This window comes from Paroedura picta, chromosome 1, assembly GCF_049243985.1.
Source record: "Paroedura picta isolate Pp20150507F chromosome 1, Ppicta_v3.0, whole genome shotgun sequence".
Taxonomy (NCBI): Eukaryota; Metazoa; Chordata; class Lepidosauria; order Squamata; family Gekkonidae; genus Paroedura; species Paroedura picta.
The window spans coordinates 116,575,546-116,593,389 of NC_135369.1; the positions used below are offsets into that span (position 1 = coordinate 116,575,546).

The 17,844-nt window shown below is 39.8% G+C and overlaps 1 protein-coding gene across 6 annotated transcripts in view; it reads left to right on the top strand.

The window, feature by feature from the left end:
• TBC1D32 (TBC1 domain family member 32) overlaps window positions 1-17,844 on the top strand; it is a 94,843-nt gene that overhangs the window by 16,062 nt on the left and 60,937 nt on the right. For 5 of the 6 annotated variants that reach the window (XR_013224900.1, XM_077300757.1, XM_077300749.1 and 2 more), the window contains 12 exons: window positions 1,087-1,212; window positions 2,407-2,485; window positions 2,591-2,697; window positions 2,792-2,853; window positions 5,027-5,171; window positions 6,982-7,041; window positions 10,080-10,179; window positions 10,477-10,614; window positions 11,271-11,351; window positions 11,554-11,696; window positions 12,523-12,653; window positions 16,456-16,657. Coding sequence is in view for 5 of the 6 variants with exons in the window: in XM_077300757.1 (XP_077156872.1) it covers window positions 1,087-1,212; window positions 2,407-2,485; window positions 2,591-2,697; window positions 2,792-2,853; window positions 5,027-5,171; window positions 6,982-7,041; window positions 10,080-10,179; window positions 10,477-10,614; window positions 11,271-11,351; window positions 11,554-11,696; window positions 12,523-12,653; window positions 16,456-16,657 (1,374 nt within the window). In the remaining variant the exon portion in view is untranslated. The remainder of the gene's footprint in view (window positions 1-1,086; window positions 1,213-2,406; window positions 2,486-2,590; window positions 2,698-2,791; window positions 2,854-5,026; window positions 5,172-6,981; window positions 7,042-10,079; window positions 10,180-10,476; window positions 10,615-11,270; window positions 11,352-11,553; window positions 11,697-12,522; window positions 12,654-16,455; window positions 16,658-17,844) is intronic. The other variant, XM_077300733.1, reaches the window with a different exon arrangement.

Consider the following 17,844-nt stretch of genomic DNA (forward strand, 5'->3'; position numbering starts at 1 on the left):
CAACACTCAGAACAATGGAATCCCTAGGACTCAACAGGGACATTGGCTTCTTAACTCACTATATATGTGAACCTGCATTCTTAACAACCCCTCAGAAAGACTTAATGTCCTCGGTATTTTAATTTCTCTCTTATTAGGAAGAATTGATTTAAACAAGTAGATTGTACTGTAATTTAAGGAAAGGTCTTGGTTTTTAAGCTCACTACATATGCTAATCTACATTCTCATCAATCCCTCAGAAAGGCCAAATGTCCTCTGTATTTTAATCTATCTCTTAATTGGAATAATTGATTTGAACAAATAAATTGTAATTTAACTATGACTAGTATAATGTAATTTACTTTGGAATAATATATATATATATATATATATATATATATATATATATATATATATATATATATATATATATATATATATATATATATATATATATATATATATATATATATATATATATATATATATGTTTTCACTTGTCTGTGAACTGAGACAGCCAAATGCTCTACTTCAAAGAAGATGATGTCCCAAGATGCTTCCATGCTTGAGCGGACAGGCAGGGGGCAGAATGGCAAGGCCTCAGCTAACTGATGTCAGCAATTGATTATCTATTGGCCCATTATTTTCTTAATATGGCATATGTATTGTATGCCAAATGTTTCCTATGCATTCAGTTACAAGTTAAATCCAAATTGTTGTTTTTTCCCATTTATCTCTGGAATCTTTTAACCATTTTTATTATGCAGTATGCTAATTATTCTCATGCTCTACCTATATGTTTGAACTGATTACTTCCATTCCATGATATTGTATCTGAGGAAGTGTGCGAGCATATGAAATCCCCTACTTTGAATAAAAGGTGACACTGGACTCTACATCCATCAGGAGAGGGAGAAGTGATACAGGAAGGAGATAATCTGCCAAGATAAATTAATGTGGTGGATGTGATACTGCTGTTGCTGTTAAAAGACAGAGATGGAGGATGAGTAAGAGAGGGGTGATGTGATAGGCAGCAGTGAGCTAATTTTTCAGCTATTGGCTAGGAAGCATATTGTTCTTATAAATATCTCTTCCTGGATGTTACAGGTGCGTCAAGAAGCGATGCAGACCCTCTGTTCTGCACCTCCATCTGATATATTGAACTGTGAGAGTTGGACTAACTTACGTAAACATCTTGCAGCAGCTCTTTTGGATCCTGATCCCAATTTCAGTGTAAGACAGATACTAGTATTTAATTTTCCTTTTTCTTATGTATCACTTGACTGACTGTGTCAGTTAAAATACATTTAACCATCTTATGAAACATTTCATAGAGTGGTCAGATCTATTTGTAAAAAGTGAAGTAGGCTTATGCATTATGTCTTTAGGGTGGTGTTCATACATTTACATATGCACAGCTTTGATTTTCTTATTCTACAAGGATACATTTCTCTGTGAATAAGTGGTGCATTCGTATACATATTTGAAAGACTATAACCACTGAAACAAGATTTGGGAATATAATATATCCTGTGGTGCCCCAGATGATAATAGAGTTTTGCCACCAGGCTGATCTGTCAAGGAATTTTTCTCCTTGTATCCACTTGGTACATATGCCTTTCCTGCAGGGCAAACCCAGATCCTCGTGGGCCAGATACATAGTAATGTTTGGGTTCTGCCATTCATCTGTAAGTCTACACAGTATCATAGCTTTTTCAAGGCAAATGAACATGTTTTCCAGTAAAAATATATATGTAGGATGCAGTCATTCTGGGACTTTATTATTCTATAATCTAAGTGACAAAAATGTTTAAACTTGCAGAATATCCTTACATCTAGAGAAATCCAAGACAAAGGTTCTAGCCTAGCATTCTTCCTGCTCTCTTTTTGTCTGTCATGTTGACAGAATAAATTTCATGCGCTGAACAATATAGAACAGAAAATATAGAAAATAACAGGGCTTTTTAAAATTTATTGAGCACAGTTTTTCCCCTGCACTCTTAGTGCATAGTTATAAAGGTAGTTTTCGCTCCAGATTTAGATGTAATAAAATATAGAGCGGCATACAATTTCAACAAGACATCATAAAATTGATGACAAATGTTATTTGGTGGAAATTACCAAAATTATGAAGCAACCATACAGCAGCAACAGATAAGGCATTCTTTGTAGGTGTGCCTCATTTCTGGTTGCCACCCTCATCACTTCTGAAATTCAGGGTACACAGAGCAGGGCCACAAAGGTTATTGGAATTAAATTGTATACACTGTTCATTTATGGATCTGTGGTTAGATCTGTGATGTCCTGTATATTACAACCTTTGACACAGATGATACAAGTGTAACCCAGTTCAAATTTCAGTAGAGTGAAACTGGAGTAAATCTGTGTAGGAATGAACTGTAAATTTTGTACTTTTTTCTTTTCCAGGACAAAGTGTTGAAATTCTATGCCAGGACATTTTCCTCCTGTCCACTAAATATGACAAGAGAACTCTACACAAGTTTAGGCAAGTTCATTAAGTCTCAGAAACTTAGCACCATTTCAATTTGCTTCTAAATGAATGAAACATACAGTTGCACTGGTTTTGAAGCAGTTATTTTTCTCTTTACAGCAAAATATTTAGAGCTATATTTCCTTTCTGAAGATAATTATGTGCCTGCCATATCAATGGGTGTTGATATAAGTAACCCAGATATAATTCGTTTACTTAAAAAGGTATTTAGTACCTTTTCCATAGTTCTTTTTTTCTGAGTCATAATGACTTTTTAAATAAGGCCCATTAAATAATAAACAATTACCTTTTCATTTACAGATGCGTTTGTTAAATGAGTACCAGAGGGAAGTTCCATCATTTTGGATTCGTCAACCAGAAAAGTATATTACCATTCAGCAATTTTCTTCTTTATCTTCGTTTGCCATTCAGGGCTTTGTTGTGATAAATTACTAACGCTAGTAATACGTTAAGTTCAAACAATATAGTTGGATGCAGAGTTACTCCAATATGAAGAAGCTCCACATATGATTACACCGTAAATTAAAGAATGGTAGTCTTCTGCCTCTAACTGTTATGAGCTGTTTTAGCATAGGATTGCCAGCCTCCAGTGACATCATGCTGCCAAATTCATTATGTTGCCAACATCCCAACAATGTTCTGCTATGTCAAAAACTATGGTAGCAGTTATTTTTACCATAGTGTTTTTGCACAAATACCAGAGTGCCACCGCATGTCACAACATGATGTCATTTCTGGTACATGCCAGAAGTGATATCACCAGCAACATAGGCTGAATTTCCTCCCCACTCCTAGTCAGACCCCCCCCCCAACCCATAGTAGGTTGCCAGGAGAGAACTGGAAAACATATTAGCTGCTGCTTCCAATGCTAGCTTTCATAAGTATATCTGTTCAAGTCTAAGGTAGATGTAATAAAAATAAAGTACATTATTTTCCTAAATGAACTGCCCTTTCAGCATTGATTTTCTGATACAGCCCCACACTGGGACTGTGCTTCCATGGACCAGCTGCAGAGATCTTATTCCAAACTTTCAAACTCCTAAAATAGGGGTACCCCACCCCAAGAGGAGCTGGTGCATGCATGGACTTTCCCACCATGGGTGTCACATGCTCAGTTTCTTTTCCACCATTGCAAGGAAAAGAGAGTCTTGATCCATATAGACAATTAAGTGACTACATACTACTTCAGTGACAAGGGGCCTCTGATTCACACACTTTCTGTTCTGAAGTGATAGCTATGTGGAATATAGCTATAGATCTAGGAGTTACCCCAGTACATACAAATAGCAGACTCCTCAAATGTGGAAGCGGATACCCTCAGCAGGGGTCTATATCAGCGGTCCGCAAGCTTTTGGCTGCTGCGGACCGCTGCTCCGTAGTGGGGGAAGAGAGTGGCCTGGGGGCCCGCGCATGCGTGGCAGCCCCAGCGCAAACGCACACGTGCATGCGCCATGCCGGCGGCCACGGCTCCCCCTCCGGGCCGCCAGCAAATCGGCCGCTAAAGCAGCCGATTAGCTTGCGGCTCGGCAAGCTTCTCTTCCCTCCCCTCCCGAAACAAGAAGCTTGCCGGGCCGTGAGCTAATCGGCTGCTTTGCTTTCTGTCATTTCAATGAGAGGCTCATCCCTTCGATGGTTAGTAGCTCACTAATGATCCCAATGTGGGGATGCATAAGAAGACAGAAAATGAAAACAGAACTGCACTTACCTGTAACTGTTGTTCATAAGTGTCTTCTGGGTAGACACCCATTCCCTACCTCCTACGCACTATGAGCTCTCTCAAAAAAGTAGTTGAAACTTGTGAATGGGGCTCATGGTGTCATAGAGTAAGGGTCTGTCCACCCATGGAGCACGTGATACTAACTTTGGGAAAGTGCACACACGCGGCAGCTACTCTTGTGGCAGGGCACTCCCATTTTAGGAGTTGGAAGCTAGGAATAAGATGCCTGTAGCTGGCCTGTGCAAATGCAGTCCCATTGTATGTCTGCACAGAAGATGTCAATGAACATCAGTTATAGGTAAGTGCAAGTTTGTTTTATATTTCCCTTAACAGATGCCAAGAATTGCCATTATCTTGGGGTTTGGAAGTGAGGCTTCTTCATGTAATCTGTGGTAGCTGTTTTTGGTCATATAGAACTACAAATACTTTTCCCTTTGACTGGGTCTTGATTACATTTAAGCATGAGCAATTACATTCTACCAGTATAAATTATTCTGGCAGTTTAGCTGTCGTGTTCATTCCTTTCCAATAAATCTTCAGAATGATATTCTGCACATTGTTAATTTCTTAATTTTCTTTTGAAGGTGAATTCATTTCAATGGCATCTAGAAAAGAATAGCACATTTAGTTTCTGGACTTCTTAAGCCATTTTATAACACTTTCTGCTTCTGCATGAGCAAAGTTAAATGCATTTGATTCTTTATTGTGTATTTTCTAGATGATATACAAAGATAAGTGATATGATGAATAGGTTTAAAATGCTGAGGTAAGCTATAGATTTTAAAAATGTAATTGTTCTTTATTTGAAAACAACTTAGGTACATGGAAGAAATAATGGAGAGTACTCTTTCACTTTTGTCAGTAAACTGTGAACCAAACCACACAATTTCTCTAAAATCATTGGATCCAATATATTTCTTGGCTGTGGTTGATCTCAAAGCTATGTGGTTTAAAAAATGGATGGTAAGAAAAATGAAATGCTTTGTTGATTGCATCATATTATTTTTTGTTATGCTTTGGGCTGATTCATATTGACCTTTTAAGGCCCTTACTCATTATGCCTTGAATTAATAATTTTTAAGACGCTTCAAAAGGTAAATACTTTAATTTGTTACTGCAGTGCAACGGAGCCTAGACTAAGGAAATGAAAGTAGCAATTTTTGACCATCTTCATCAAAGATTGCAGATTCTCTGTATATCCTGTATGTATGGAGTAGGGGTATTACCTTCTATTACTTGGTGGGCTACCATGCTCTGATAGCATATAATAAGATGAAAATTCAGTGGTGTACATGTTTTTCCCTAATAAATAAATAAATAATTAAATAAATAAAATAAGATTTTATGTTCAGTGCTGTAGTTCTGTCTTTCTCTGAGGCAACATTAGTAAGATGTCCTTGTCCTATTCCATATGCTGTTGAAAAGATTAGCTTTGTTGGATGGATTGGTGTTTACCATCTTGTTAGCAACTGTTTTGCTTTGAGAATGAAACTGATGAATACTGTAATGCTACCTTTGCATTCTGGGAAGCACACATCCAATAGCAAAAGAAAACTTAAATCCTGCAATACCAAGCCCTGTTTCACTAAAACTAGCATTGCTATAGAGAGTAGACAGGTGTACACGCAAATACTATTTTGAATCCATCCCAAACTGTTTTTGGTTGAATCTGAACCCTTTAAATCGCTCCTCTGGTGGTCCCTTTACATAAATAGCTCCCCTGCCTAGCTTTCTCAGACAGAGGAAAACTTCTCTGCTGTCAAAAATCTGGGTGGAGAAAGCAGTGGGGGGAGACATTTAAAGGGCCTGCTGGGGGGCGGGAGAGGCACTTAAAAGGACCTGCCAAGCAGTTGTTGTGATAACATCAGCTGCTTGACAGGCCTTTTAAAAAACTTCAGCCACAGCTTTTTCAGACACTAGAGAATCTGCCATAGAAAGCTGGGGGGTGGGGAAGAGACTTTTAAAGGGCCTGCTGGGGAAGAGGCATTTAAAAAGCCTGCCAAGCAGCTGATGCTATCACATCAGCTGTTTGGTGTACTGCATTCTCTCTCCCTGCCTGCTCATGCTGAGGGAAACGTGTTTTAACTGACTGAATTGTGGACGAATCCCAATTCAGCAGATGCAGATTTGGCCCATTTAAATGACAGCGATGGGCGATTTGGCTTGGGTATTTCCGAAAACTACCTGAATCAGCATTGATTCAAATACTTTTTGGCTGATCTGAATTAGCCATGCCTAATAGAGAGCTTTCATAACACATGATAAAGCATAGTTACCAAGGACATAAGCCAATTAATGGGTAACTACATGTATTGCCCTAAACTTGATTGTGCAAAATGTTCCTTAAGCAAGTGATAATATCCACTGAAAGTCTTCAGTATCACTACTGATAAAGCTAAAAATCCTTTTCGAGGATAGCTTTTGAAAACAGCCTGTATTTTGTTAAAGTATTTTAAAACCAAAGGCCAAGTTTTAAGAAACCTGTAGAGGTATACTATAGGAAATAGATAAAGTTAGGAGATAGTACTGGTACAGTTCTCTTGGGAAAATCTTGCTGTGCTTTTAAACAAAGAGGGAGGGAGATGCAACCAGGGGTGGGAGGGACATCCTTCCTGATCGGCTGTTTGTTGTTTTGCCTTTAGAAAAAATGACCTGAGTTTCAGTGTAAACTGAAGTTTAATTTGTTTTAAAGGAAGACATAGGATTTTGGTTTTGCTTACAGTTAAACATAAAACTAGCATTCTAATTGTCCTAATTTGTGTTGTAATTTTAGCATTCCTATTATAGCAGGACAATGGTGTTAAAACTACTTGAAAAGAAATATAAATCTTTGGTAAGTCTTGTTTTTTTTTTAAAGCTTTTGAATGCTATTTAGAAAGTGATGAGAGGAACTATTCCAGGGGCTTAGTGGAGTAGTGTTATCTGGCAGACTAACATTCCCTTTTGATCTTAGTTGTTCTACCTGTTTTCCTAATAAAATCAAGTGTTATGATTCTCATTCATTGAAAGAGCCCCAGAGAAACCTCTGTCTTCCCTTAGTAATGAGAAAAAGGCTTTGACATACTGTCATGGACATTGTATATAGCACATGCAGGGGCTGAAGGGGAAGAGAGTGGCCAGTCAAGGAATGGCACAGGTGAGAGGGAACCAAAAAACTTGCAAGGATTGGATAGTCATGAAAGATTATGTAGAAACATCAAACATATTTACAAAGCGCTTGAAAAGGGTCCACTGGGTCTACTGGCTTGCCTCTGTAGTGCACTGGCAGGGCCTGCTTCTTCTCCCTTGGAGGCTAGTCCTGGCTGCAGGGTGATGACAATGGTGAGAGAGGGAAGGAGGCTCTGCCTGGGTTCGGCAGGATCCCATTGCTAGGCCACGAACTTCCTCTTTGTCCTCCTTGCCAGGCTCCATTGCAATTCCCACCTAGGGTGTGGCATAAGATTTTTCCACATCAGAAATTTCTATTTAAAAATTTGCCATGGGGCTTGTAGGGCACTAAGGCTTAGCGATCAAGGTACCCAAGAGTCGCCCTCCCTCCATCCTCCTTTAATGTCTCTCAAGTTGGTGGGGTTAGGAGAAGATTTCATACCCCACAGATGGGAGAGGGTAGAACAGCAAACCCCCCCCCCCCTCTTTCCAGAAGTAAAGGTTAAAGGTATCCCCTGTGCAAGCACCGGGTCATGTCTGACCCTTGGGGTGACGCCCTCTAGCGTTTTCATGGCAGACTCAATACAGGGTGGTTTGCCAGTGCCTTCCCCAGTCATTACCGTTTACCCCCCAGCAAGCTGGGTACTCATTTTACCGACCTCGGAAGATGGAAGGCTGAGTCAACCTTGAGCCGGCTGCTGGGATCGAACTCCCAGCCTCATGGGCAAAGCTTCAGATAGCATGTTGCTGCCTTACCACTCTGCGCCACAAGAGGCTCTCTTTCCAGAAGTAATAGGAGAAAATAGCCCTCAGGAGAGAGATTAGGGTGGACAATGGGAAAATGAAGCAGCTGGTCAGGTTTAGGCTGCCCTTCCCAGTTCCTTTCCCCAGAACTGTGCGGGGGTTAAGGCATGAGTCAACCACCCAGTATTCCCTGCCCAAAATGATCTCATGCCTTCCCTCACCCACCCAGTGGCTCTTGGTGTTTCACGCTGAGCAGTACCAGCTACCACAGTGACAATGACCAGGAGAGGCCAAACCAGGCAGCAGCCAGAAGACAAATTAAAAGCACCACCCCCCTCCCACCTCAGCTTCTCCTGACTGAGCTGGCAGCATGGCACACCTGGCCAGAGGCCCCTCTCCCTCTCTCCAGTGGGCCAGCATTGCCCTCTCATCACCCCCCCCCCATAACACTCGCACACACTGTGCCAAGTCCAGGCAATGTTGGAATCTTATATGGACCTCATGTTCTCTCTCGTGCTTACAGTGTTTACATACTTTCCTCTGAAAGCAGCTGGGGCAGGGCTGCATGGTCCCCCTTGCTCTAGGTTTCTTCTCAAAACAATATGAGGCAAAACAAAGTCTGAATCCACAAGTACCATGAAGACCCACCAAGATTTATCCCAAGTATGCACTTTCATGTGCATGTGAGCAAGTGGAGAGAGCACTGCCCTGCCACTCAGCTGTGGCAAGGAGGCTGTGGTGGGGGAAAATGCAATATCACTTCTGTAGTGACTTCTTTTGCAGTTCCCTCCTAGGGCACAGCGTAAGATGTTTTCACATCAACAAATGAGGAAATAAAATTCTGATGCAACTGGCTGTACTTTTCCCAAGCTGGCAGAATTACATTTCAGTTTATTCTGACAGTTCAGCCTGTGCATGTCCTCATGGGGCATGCACATTGTACAGACCTCACTCAGTGCTCCTACATGGAAATTCTGCATTTCTGAGGTTGGAGTGGGGGCTCATAACCTGCCTCTTTAATTTCTTTTGAAAAGACTAGGTGTTGGCTTTTCTTTGTGAGCTACATAAATACAGTATTGGGGTTGTTTGATACTGTGGTAAATGAAGTATAGACTTTAGAATTCCCTTGCCAATTGAGGAATTAATAGGGAGGCCAGCCCCCAGGTGGGATATGGGGATCCCCTCGAATTATAGCTCATCTCCAGGTTTGAGATCAGTTCCCTTGGAGAAAATGGCTGTGTGGGAGGATGGACTCCATAGCATTTCACTCCACTGAGGTCCCTCCCCACCCCATTCCCACCCACTCCCAGCTCTGCCCTCAAAGTCTCCAAGTATTTCCCAACCCAGACATAACAATGGGAACAAAGGATGTATTGATGAAAACAACTCAGGTTAGTGTTCTCATCAGCATATCTAATTCTCAGTGTGTCCAAATGTAGATTGGTTGTTTGTGAGAAGGAGAGAAGCAGAGAAGGGTGAGGTGCCTCTCACAGGTCCAGTGTGCAAATGAGTCCTGCAAGCTCACATTACACATCTGGACCTGACCTGGCAGCCTACAGTTCACAATTCGTCCATAGTTGTCCTGGATAGAAGTTCCCAAGGGGAGAAAGGAGGTAGAACAGAAGACAGGTTGGGTTAGGAAGGAGGAAATAGGAATAGCCTAAATGGGCTTTTAGGGAAGGAAAAGAGGGAAGGGGGAAATGAGATTTTCTCCAGAAATCCTTGCAGATCCCCACTTGTATGGTACTAATTATATTTTTGAGAACTTCAAAAAGGGTTAGCCTTCACATTCTTAATGTCCCATTCTGCAGACATTTGTATTTTATATAGACTTAAGGCAGTGAAAATTTTATTCAAATAAAGTGCAGCCACCTAAATTACAAATGAGCGGTGAATGGGAAAGCTGAGTTTCTTGTCCTAAAGAGAATTTGTACTATGCCTGGGATTCACTGTGGAGCTTTATGTTATTTTATTCCTCAGATTGCTGCATCTATTGAGCAGTGCATTTACTACTTAGAAGCTTGTGAGTCAGTAGTTCATGGGACTTACAGGTGTCGTTCTTTCTCTAAGTCACATATTAGTAAGTAATTTTCCGTGTGTGTTGAGTAATATTTACTTACTATATTTGAAAAGTCTCTTTTCTGTGCATTGCTTTAATAAAATGTGTACTAGTGTGCTGTTCTATGACAAAGAAAGTAAAAGACAATGTTCTGATTTCAATATCTTGCTTTTTATTGTCTCTTGAAATGGCAAAACAGTTCTTAATATTAGATCCATTTTATATTTTCTCAGTTTCCTTTAAATAATATTGCTTAGTATTTTTCCCCTGTAATATACAAGGGCAGCATTTTTATTGACAAATATTGTTTATTTTAAGGCAATAAACAGAAGAATTTCTACACAGGAAAAGAACTGCAGTATATACATGTTGTTCATTCCCTGAGTCTCTTAGGCAGACTGTTGATATATAAACAAGGCAGGAAACTGTTTCCAGTCCAAGTGAAAAGCAGAAAAGGTAAAGTTTGATTTCAAAAGATAGCAAACTGTTTACACATCATAGCTGTTTTCCTTTTGTTTGTTTTTTGGCAGCTTCATTCTGTTATTTTACTTGCCTCCTATTTTAGAAAAAGGAAAGGATTGCAATGTGGGAGAGGCATGAAGCCCAAACAGTTGTGATGAAGATTGTAGATCTCCATCAATCTGTAAATAGTAACTTTGCAATAACACACATCTGTGATGTGGAGTGAGTGAACAGGAAGTGATTTAATCATTCAAGTTCCATTCAACTGTATTAATCAAAACCAGGCTCCTTAGAGTGTTCCTAGTTTTGAAAAGATTTTTAAAAATATCTTTAAAAATTTTAAACACTTTTCTTGGGCAAGGATGAAGGACAGATTTATCAAAACTCATACTGATTTCAGATATGCACTTACATAAATAACTTGTTGGAAATTCTTCATCTGTCCCAGTGTCATATAATTAAAATAATAAAGTTTTCAGTGTGTATCTGGACAGATTCTCCAGGAATGCCCTAATTGCTTAAATAGAAGTGAAGTTACAGAAACCTTAAAGAATGCTGAATCAGTTTATCTTTGAATTTATTCCTAAATATTGTTTGTGCATTGTGGCAAATTTATAAGATTTTTTCCCCTCTTACTCTGATTTTCATAGATTTGATGTCCGTAACAGACCTGATTATAATGTTTATTCGCCTTATCTGCTGTTCACCTAATTGCCCAAAGGCCCTTACAGGTACCATTCACCTTTATTTATACATCCTGGGCACACTATGCAGTGTGAAGGCTGATTGGCTGTAGTGTTAATGCCAGGCTGTGATTTAAAGTAATAGTACTGATAAGGAGAAATAAGTTTTGTTACTTTGTTTTCTTTTCTCTAGATGCATGAATCAAAGTGTTCAAAAATCTTTTAAAATAACTCTGATTGTGTTTCCCAGGCAATTATTCTCCAGCTAGCCTCATTACTGATGGTCTAAGAATTCTTTGTGAACGTAAAGAATGTGCAACTGAATGTCTGTATACCAATACAGTGATAGAGGCACTTCTTCAACCAATAAATTATTTACTGAATGAAAAAGAGGTATGATGCTCTTCCTCTAAATGATCGTAAATATATATAATTTATGTGGGAATAATACCTCTAAAGTTAATGCAGAATAAGGTTCTTGCACATGACTAGAAGTTTGAGGAAGTTCTGATTTGTATGGCCAGATAGCGCTACTGTTCAAATGGGAATTTTATTGGATGTCTTCTTTATAGATCTATATCAGTACCTATTCTGAATGTGTGGTTCTTTTTCCATCAAGTATGCCCTTCAAGAGCCTGCATCCATGCCTAGATCTCTTTTTGAGTTAAGGTATTTGACTATAATGGAAAAATAATTCATGTCCTTTGGGAGTTAGGGTTATGCCTTTCATAAGGAGGAAAGCATCTTCTCCCTCTGAGGCAGAGAACATCTTGAAGGATGATTCTCACAATCCAATCAGGGTGTTGGGGACATTTTTTAGCTTCTGGTTTCCAGCCCTCTTCAGTTTTTTTCCTGCTTCAACATGAAAAGTAGCTAGGCTTCAAATTCTTATCTCTTCAATCCTAACATTTTTATTCTTTTATCAATTTGTTCTGCTAATCTTCCTGTCTATTTTATTAACACTGCTCTGGGAGGTCCCTTCATGATGTCCTCCACTTCAGAAGGATAAGGTAGTACTGGATACTTACTGTGAAGAGTCATTCTACACTTGGGAAAATACTGTTTGATAAATAATATCAATGTCTTATAGACAGCTATCTAGAAAAAGCTTTGACAGAAATATCCTAGTAAGAATTCCAGATTTTGTTGTTTTATACTTTGGTTGTACAAGAGCTTCAGATAAGATCCTGTAACCCACTGATCATTGGATTTCTTTCAGATGCATCTGAATTGCCGGGAAATGACTCTAATTCATATAGCTGATATTTTGGCAAGGATTGCTGCTGTAGATGATGGTCTTTCACTTCTTCTTTATGGAGGTGAAAAGCCCTCTGCCCCAAACAATAGAAGGTAAGACTTTATCCTGAAATAAATAAACCAATTTTATGAAATAGCAAGATACAGTGATGGTTTACTATGGCAATAATAAATTAAAAGAATGCATGAATAAATATCTTGAATACTATATTGCCTATTGATGGGATAAACTTGAATCACTACCATGTTTTAACTGGTGCTAGGCATGATATTGCAAAATATTTTCTTATTGGTCATATTTTTATTTATTTATTTATATTTATTAACCGCCACTCCTGGACCTTGCCAGCTTATGGTGGTTTACAATAAAATGTAAAACCCACATAAAATACATAACAATACAAAGACACCATGCTGGCGACAAAAAAACAAACCCTATAGTAACAGCCACCACCACATCCACATCCGGGGTGGGATTCTTCTGCTGGTATCCAGCCTATGGGGGGCCTGTACTGGGAGAGACCCAATCTTCCTAACCTGGTCCCAACCAAATGCTGGATGGAAGTGCACTAACTTACAGGCCCTGCGGAACTGTGATAGCTCCGTCAGGGCCCTCAGATCTTCGGGAAGTTTATTCCACCTGTCGAGACAAGGCATGCCTCCTGTGGACAAACTATTCAAACCTGCAGAGCGAAGAGCCCTGCGGGGGACATAAAGAGACAAGTGGTCCCTCAGATAAGCAGGGCCCAGGCCATGGATGGTGTTAAAGGAAAGAAACAAAACCTTAAACCTGATTGGAAGCTAACCTGCAACTAGTGGGCTTACTCTATGTCCAGTAAATGGTCTTAATGTTGTGGCTAGTGTTATTTATTTCATTCAGACTTTTTTATTTTGCTTACTCTGGATGAATGTGCCCATTGGCATATTAAGTAAACAACTAAATCAATACAATGACATGAGTATAATTCTTTCAGCAACCTAGATGCTCACCCAGAGGAATAGGTATTAACCCTTAAAATATAATAAGGGTGGTCTTTTAAATCACCCTTAACACTGGCACTATCACTGTAACCTCTTTTGGTATGCCCGTTTACAAAATCAGAAGCAGGAACTTCTTGAAGGATGTAATTGGGGCATAAATTAATATAGAAAAATGTGGTTATTCAGCTATGTGGGTCCCAGGCTGTGAAGGTCTTTAGATATAAATAGCAAAGTTATTTCAGATATGAAGTATTCAACTTGATTCGCCCTTAAGATGGACAGACACATTCTAAACTAAATGAAACTGCCCAGATGTTTTTCAGGGCAGCTTCACATAGTGTACCTTACAGTAGTCCAGCATATCTGGTTTGAATTTTAATTTGTTTTCCCTTAGCTTATTGACTAGAACTATCAGGCAGTTTAGGACACATTGAAGGCTTAGATCATGTAATAGGTATAACCCCCAGCATGCTGATGAAAGTTTTCCTAAACTACAGAAAATGTAAATTAGTAGGCTGACACGGTAAAGTGCAAGGGTGAGAAGACGGATTGTTTGAGACACATAGATTAAATCTGTGCCCTTGGTGTAATTACTCCAGAACCTATTGTGGAAGAACAAACCCTTTGACTTCCATCATATTTTCTAAACATTCCTTTTTCATACTGTCTTCACCTAAAGGTATCTTTTATCACTCTGTAACCTTAGGAAATATTTGATTTTTGAACAATGACATCTATGAGAATACCCCTTATTCAATATACACCATCCCCATCTAAATCCATGTTTTCATTATGTATATAATAGACCTTGTGTGCTTGACATACCTTTCTGATAGCACACTCATGAAAGGCAGGCCAGAAGGTAATACATTTTTAAGGTCAGCTATAACTATAACCACAAGGGGGTAGTCACTGACCTGGAGCCAGACATCCTGGAATGTGAAGTCAAATGGGCCTTAGGAAGTCTGAGCAACAATAAAGCTAGTGGAGGTGACAGCATTCCAGTTGAACTATTCAAAATCTTAAAAGACGATGCAGTGCTACATTCAATATGCCAGCAAATTTGGAAAACTCAGCAGTGGCCACAGGATTGAAAAGGGTCAATTTACATTCCAATCCCAAAGAAGGGCAATGCCAAAGAATTTTCAAACTACCGCACCATTGCACTAATTTATCATGCTAGCTCAAAACCCTACAAGCTAGGCTGCAGCAATATGTGGACCGAGAACTTCCAGAAGTACAGGCAGGATATCGAAGAGACAGAGGAACTAGAGATCAAATTGCCAACATACGCTGGATCATGGAGAAAGCTAGGGAGTTCCAGAAGAACATTTACTTCTTCTTCATGCTAAATCCTTTGATTGTGTGGAGCACAACAAATTGTGGCAAGTTCATAAAGAGATAGGAATACCAGATGATCTTATCTGTCTCTTAAGAAACCTATATGCAGGTCAAGAAGCAACAGTGAGAACCGGGCATGGAATCGCTGATTGGTTCAAAATTGAGAAAGGAGTTCGGCAAGGCTGTATACTGTCGCCTTGCCCATTTAACTTGTATGCAGAGCACATCACGTGAAAGGCAGGGTTAGATGAGTCACAAATTGGGATCAAGATTGCAGGGAGAAATATCAACAACCTCAGATATGCAGATGATACCACTCTAATGGCAGAAAGCGAAGGGGAACTAAAGAGCTTTTTGATGTGGGTGAAGGAGGAGAGTGCAAAAGTTGGCTTGAAACTCAACATCAAGAAAACAAAAATCATGGCATCCGGCCCTCTCAATTTCTGGCCAATAGATGGGGAAGAAATTGAGGTAGTGACAGATTTTATTTTCCTGGGCTCCAAGATCACTGCAGATGGGGACTGCAGCAAAGAAATTAAAAGACGCTTGCTCCTGGGGATGAAAGCTGTGGCAAATCTAGACGGCATCCTAAAAAGCAGCGACATCACCCTGCCAATGAAAGGTTGTCTCGTCAAGGCTATTGTCTTCCCAGTTGCAATGTATGGCTGTGAAAGTTGGACTATAAGAAAGGTCGAGCGTCAAAGAATTGAGGCTTTTGAACTCTTGTGCTGGAGAAGACTCTTGTGAGTCCCTTGGACTGCAAGGCGAACAAACCGGTCAGTCCTAGAGGAGATCAGCCCTGACTGCTCTTTAGAAGGCCAGATCCTGAAGATGAAATTCAAATACTTTGGCCACCTCATAAAAAAGAAGGACCCCCTGGAGAAGAGCCTAATGCTGGGAGCGATTGAGGGCAAAAGAAGTAGGGGACGACAGAGAATGAGGTGGCTGGATGGAGTCACTGAAGCAGTAGGTGCAAACTTAAATGGACTCCAGGGAATGGTAGAGGACAGGAAGGCCTGGAGGATCATTGTCCATAGGGTCGCAATGGGTCAGACATAACTTCGCAATTAACTACAATAACAATGTGTTTAGACTGTTCTATGAATTACTCCTGCAATGTTTTCTGTGAACCACCCAGAGCCATATGGGAGTGTGGTATAAAAATCTAAATAAATAAATATTCTGCATGCCTTGATTTTAATGAGACTATGTAGCTCTTTGAAGTGTAGTTCTGCAGACCAAATATTCCTAATGGAGCTTATGTTGAAAATGACACCGTGTGGGCGGGCTGCCTTGTAAACTGTAGGTGATTTTGCCAGTTACAACTTTTTTTTATTAAATAAAGCTGACTATTGTATCGGGGTGGGTGGGTAATTGGTTATTTTAAGAAATTAGTCCCTAAAGCCATGGTAAGATGCTGCAGGCATTACATCTTTTTCCTGAACATGTCTCAGGCATCTTGTATGAATAGAGGATACATTTACCGTTACAATGACTAGCTGAAAATGTTTAATCTTACAGCAGTTTTGCTGAGTCAATAAGCTATTCTTAATTTTTTCCCCATTGTTTGTAGCCAGAGGGGTGCACACACAATAGTTCAATTTACAAAGAGGCTTCTGGATGAAGATATTTCAGTCTTGTCTGGGTCTGAGATGTTGCCAGTCCTCAAAGGTGCTTTCATCTTTGTGTGTCGTCAGATGTATAGTACTTGTGAAGGTTTAGAGGTGCTGCTACCTTATCATTTGCATGAATCTATAGTAGAGGCTTGGAAAAAGGTAATAATATCCTTATGCCTAAACATATAAATATACAAAAATTATGTTTATTCCTGATTGGCATTTTTCACTGTGAAATACTCATCTCTTATAAAGTGATTTTAAAACATGCCTTAATGTTGTTTAATACAAGGCTGACTGTCTTCATGAGTTCAGTGAAAGTTCCTTTCTGCTGCATGTATATAAGGAACACCAGAATACTCCTGTTGTATCAAAATTATACAGTTGAAAGGGGCCATATAGGCAATCTAGTCCAACACTCTGCTCAATGCAGGAACAACCTGAAGCATCCAGGATAAGTATCTGCTCAGCCACTGCTTGAAGGGTGAGCTCTCCTCTTCTTTAGTTGATCAATTCCATTGCTGAACTACTGTGATTGTGAAATCTTTTCCCCTGAAACCTATGACTACAGGTTCTGTCCTTTTCTATTAACAGGAACTATTCCCTGCCCTCCTTTAAGTGACAGCCTTTCCAATATTTAAATACAGCAATCATGTCCACTCTCAATTTCCTCTTCTTCAGGCTAAACATTCCCAAGTCCCTCAGCCTTCCCTCATAGGGCTTAGTCCCCAGTCCCCGGATCATTCTCATCACTCTCCTTTGAACCCTCTGAATTTTGTCTATGTCCTTTTTGAAGTGAGGCTTTCAGAACTGTCAGATCAAATAGTTCATCTGTCAGACCAGTAGTCCAGATAGTCTTGCATCCAGTCTCATACAGTGGCCAAATAGTTCCTCTGGATAGCCAGAAACAAGGTAGAGTTGCCAAAGCCTTTCCCAGATGTTGCCTTCTGCCTTTAAGATTCAGAAGTTGACTACCTCTAAACACAGATGTTCCCCTCAGTCATCATTGTTAGTTGGTGTTGATAGATTTATCCTCCATGAATTTGTCTAATCACCTTTAAAAGCTGTTCATTCTTGTTGCCATTACCACATCCTCTAGTAGTGAATTCCACACTTTAAACACTTTCTATGTAAAGTAGCATTTCTTTTTTGTCCTGAACCTACTGCACACCAGCTTCATTGGATGCCACTGAGTTCTCATATTTGGGGAGGGGGAGAAAAATATTGTTGTCAGTTGTCTCTACCCCATGCATAATTTTGTAAACCTCTATAAGAGCTCCCTCAGTTGTCTCTTTTCTAAACCAAAAAAGTCTCAGACACTTCAGCCTTTCCATTTAGGGAAGGTG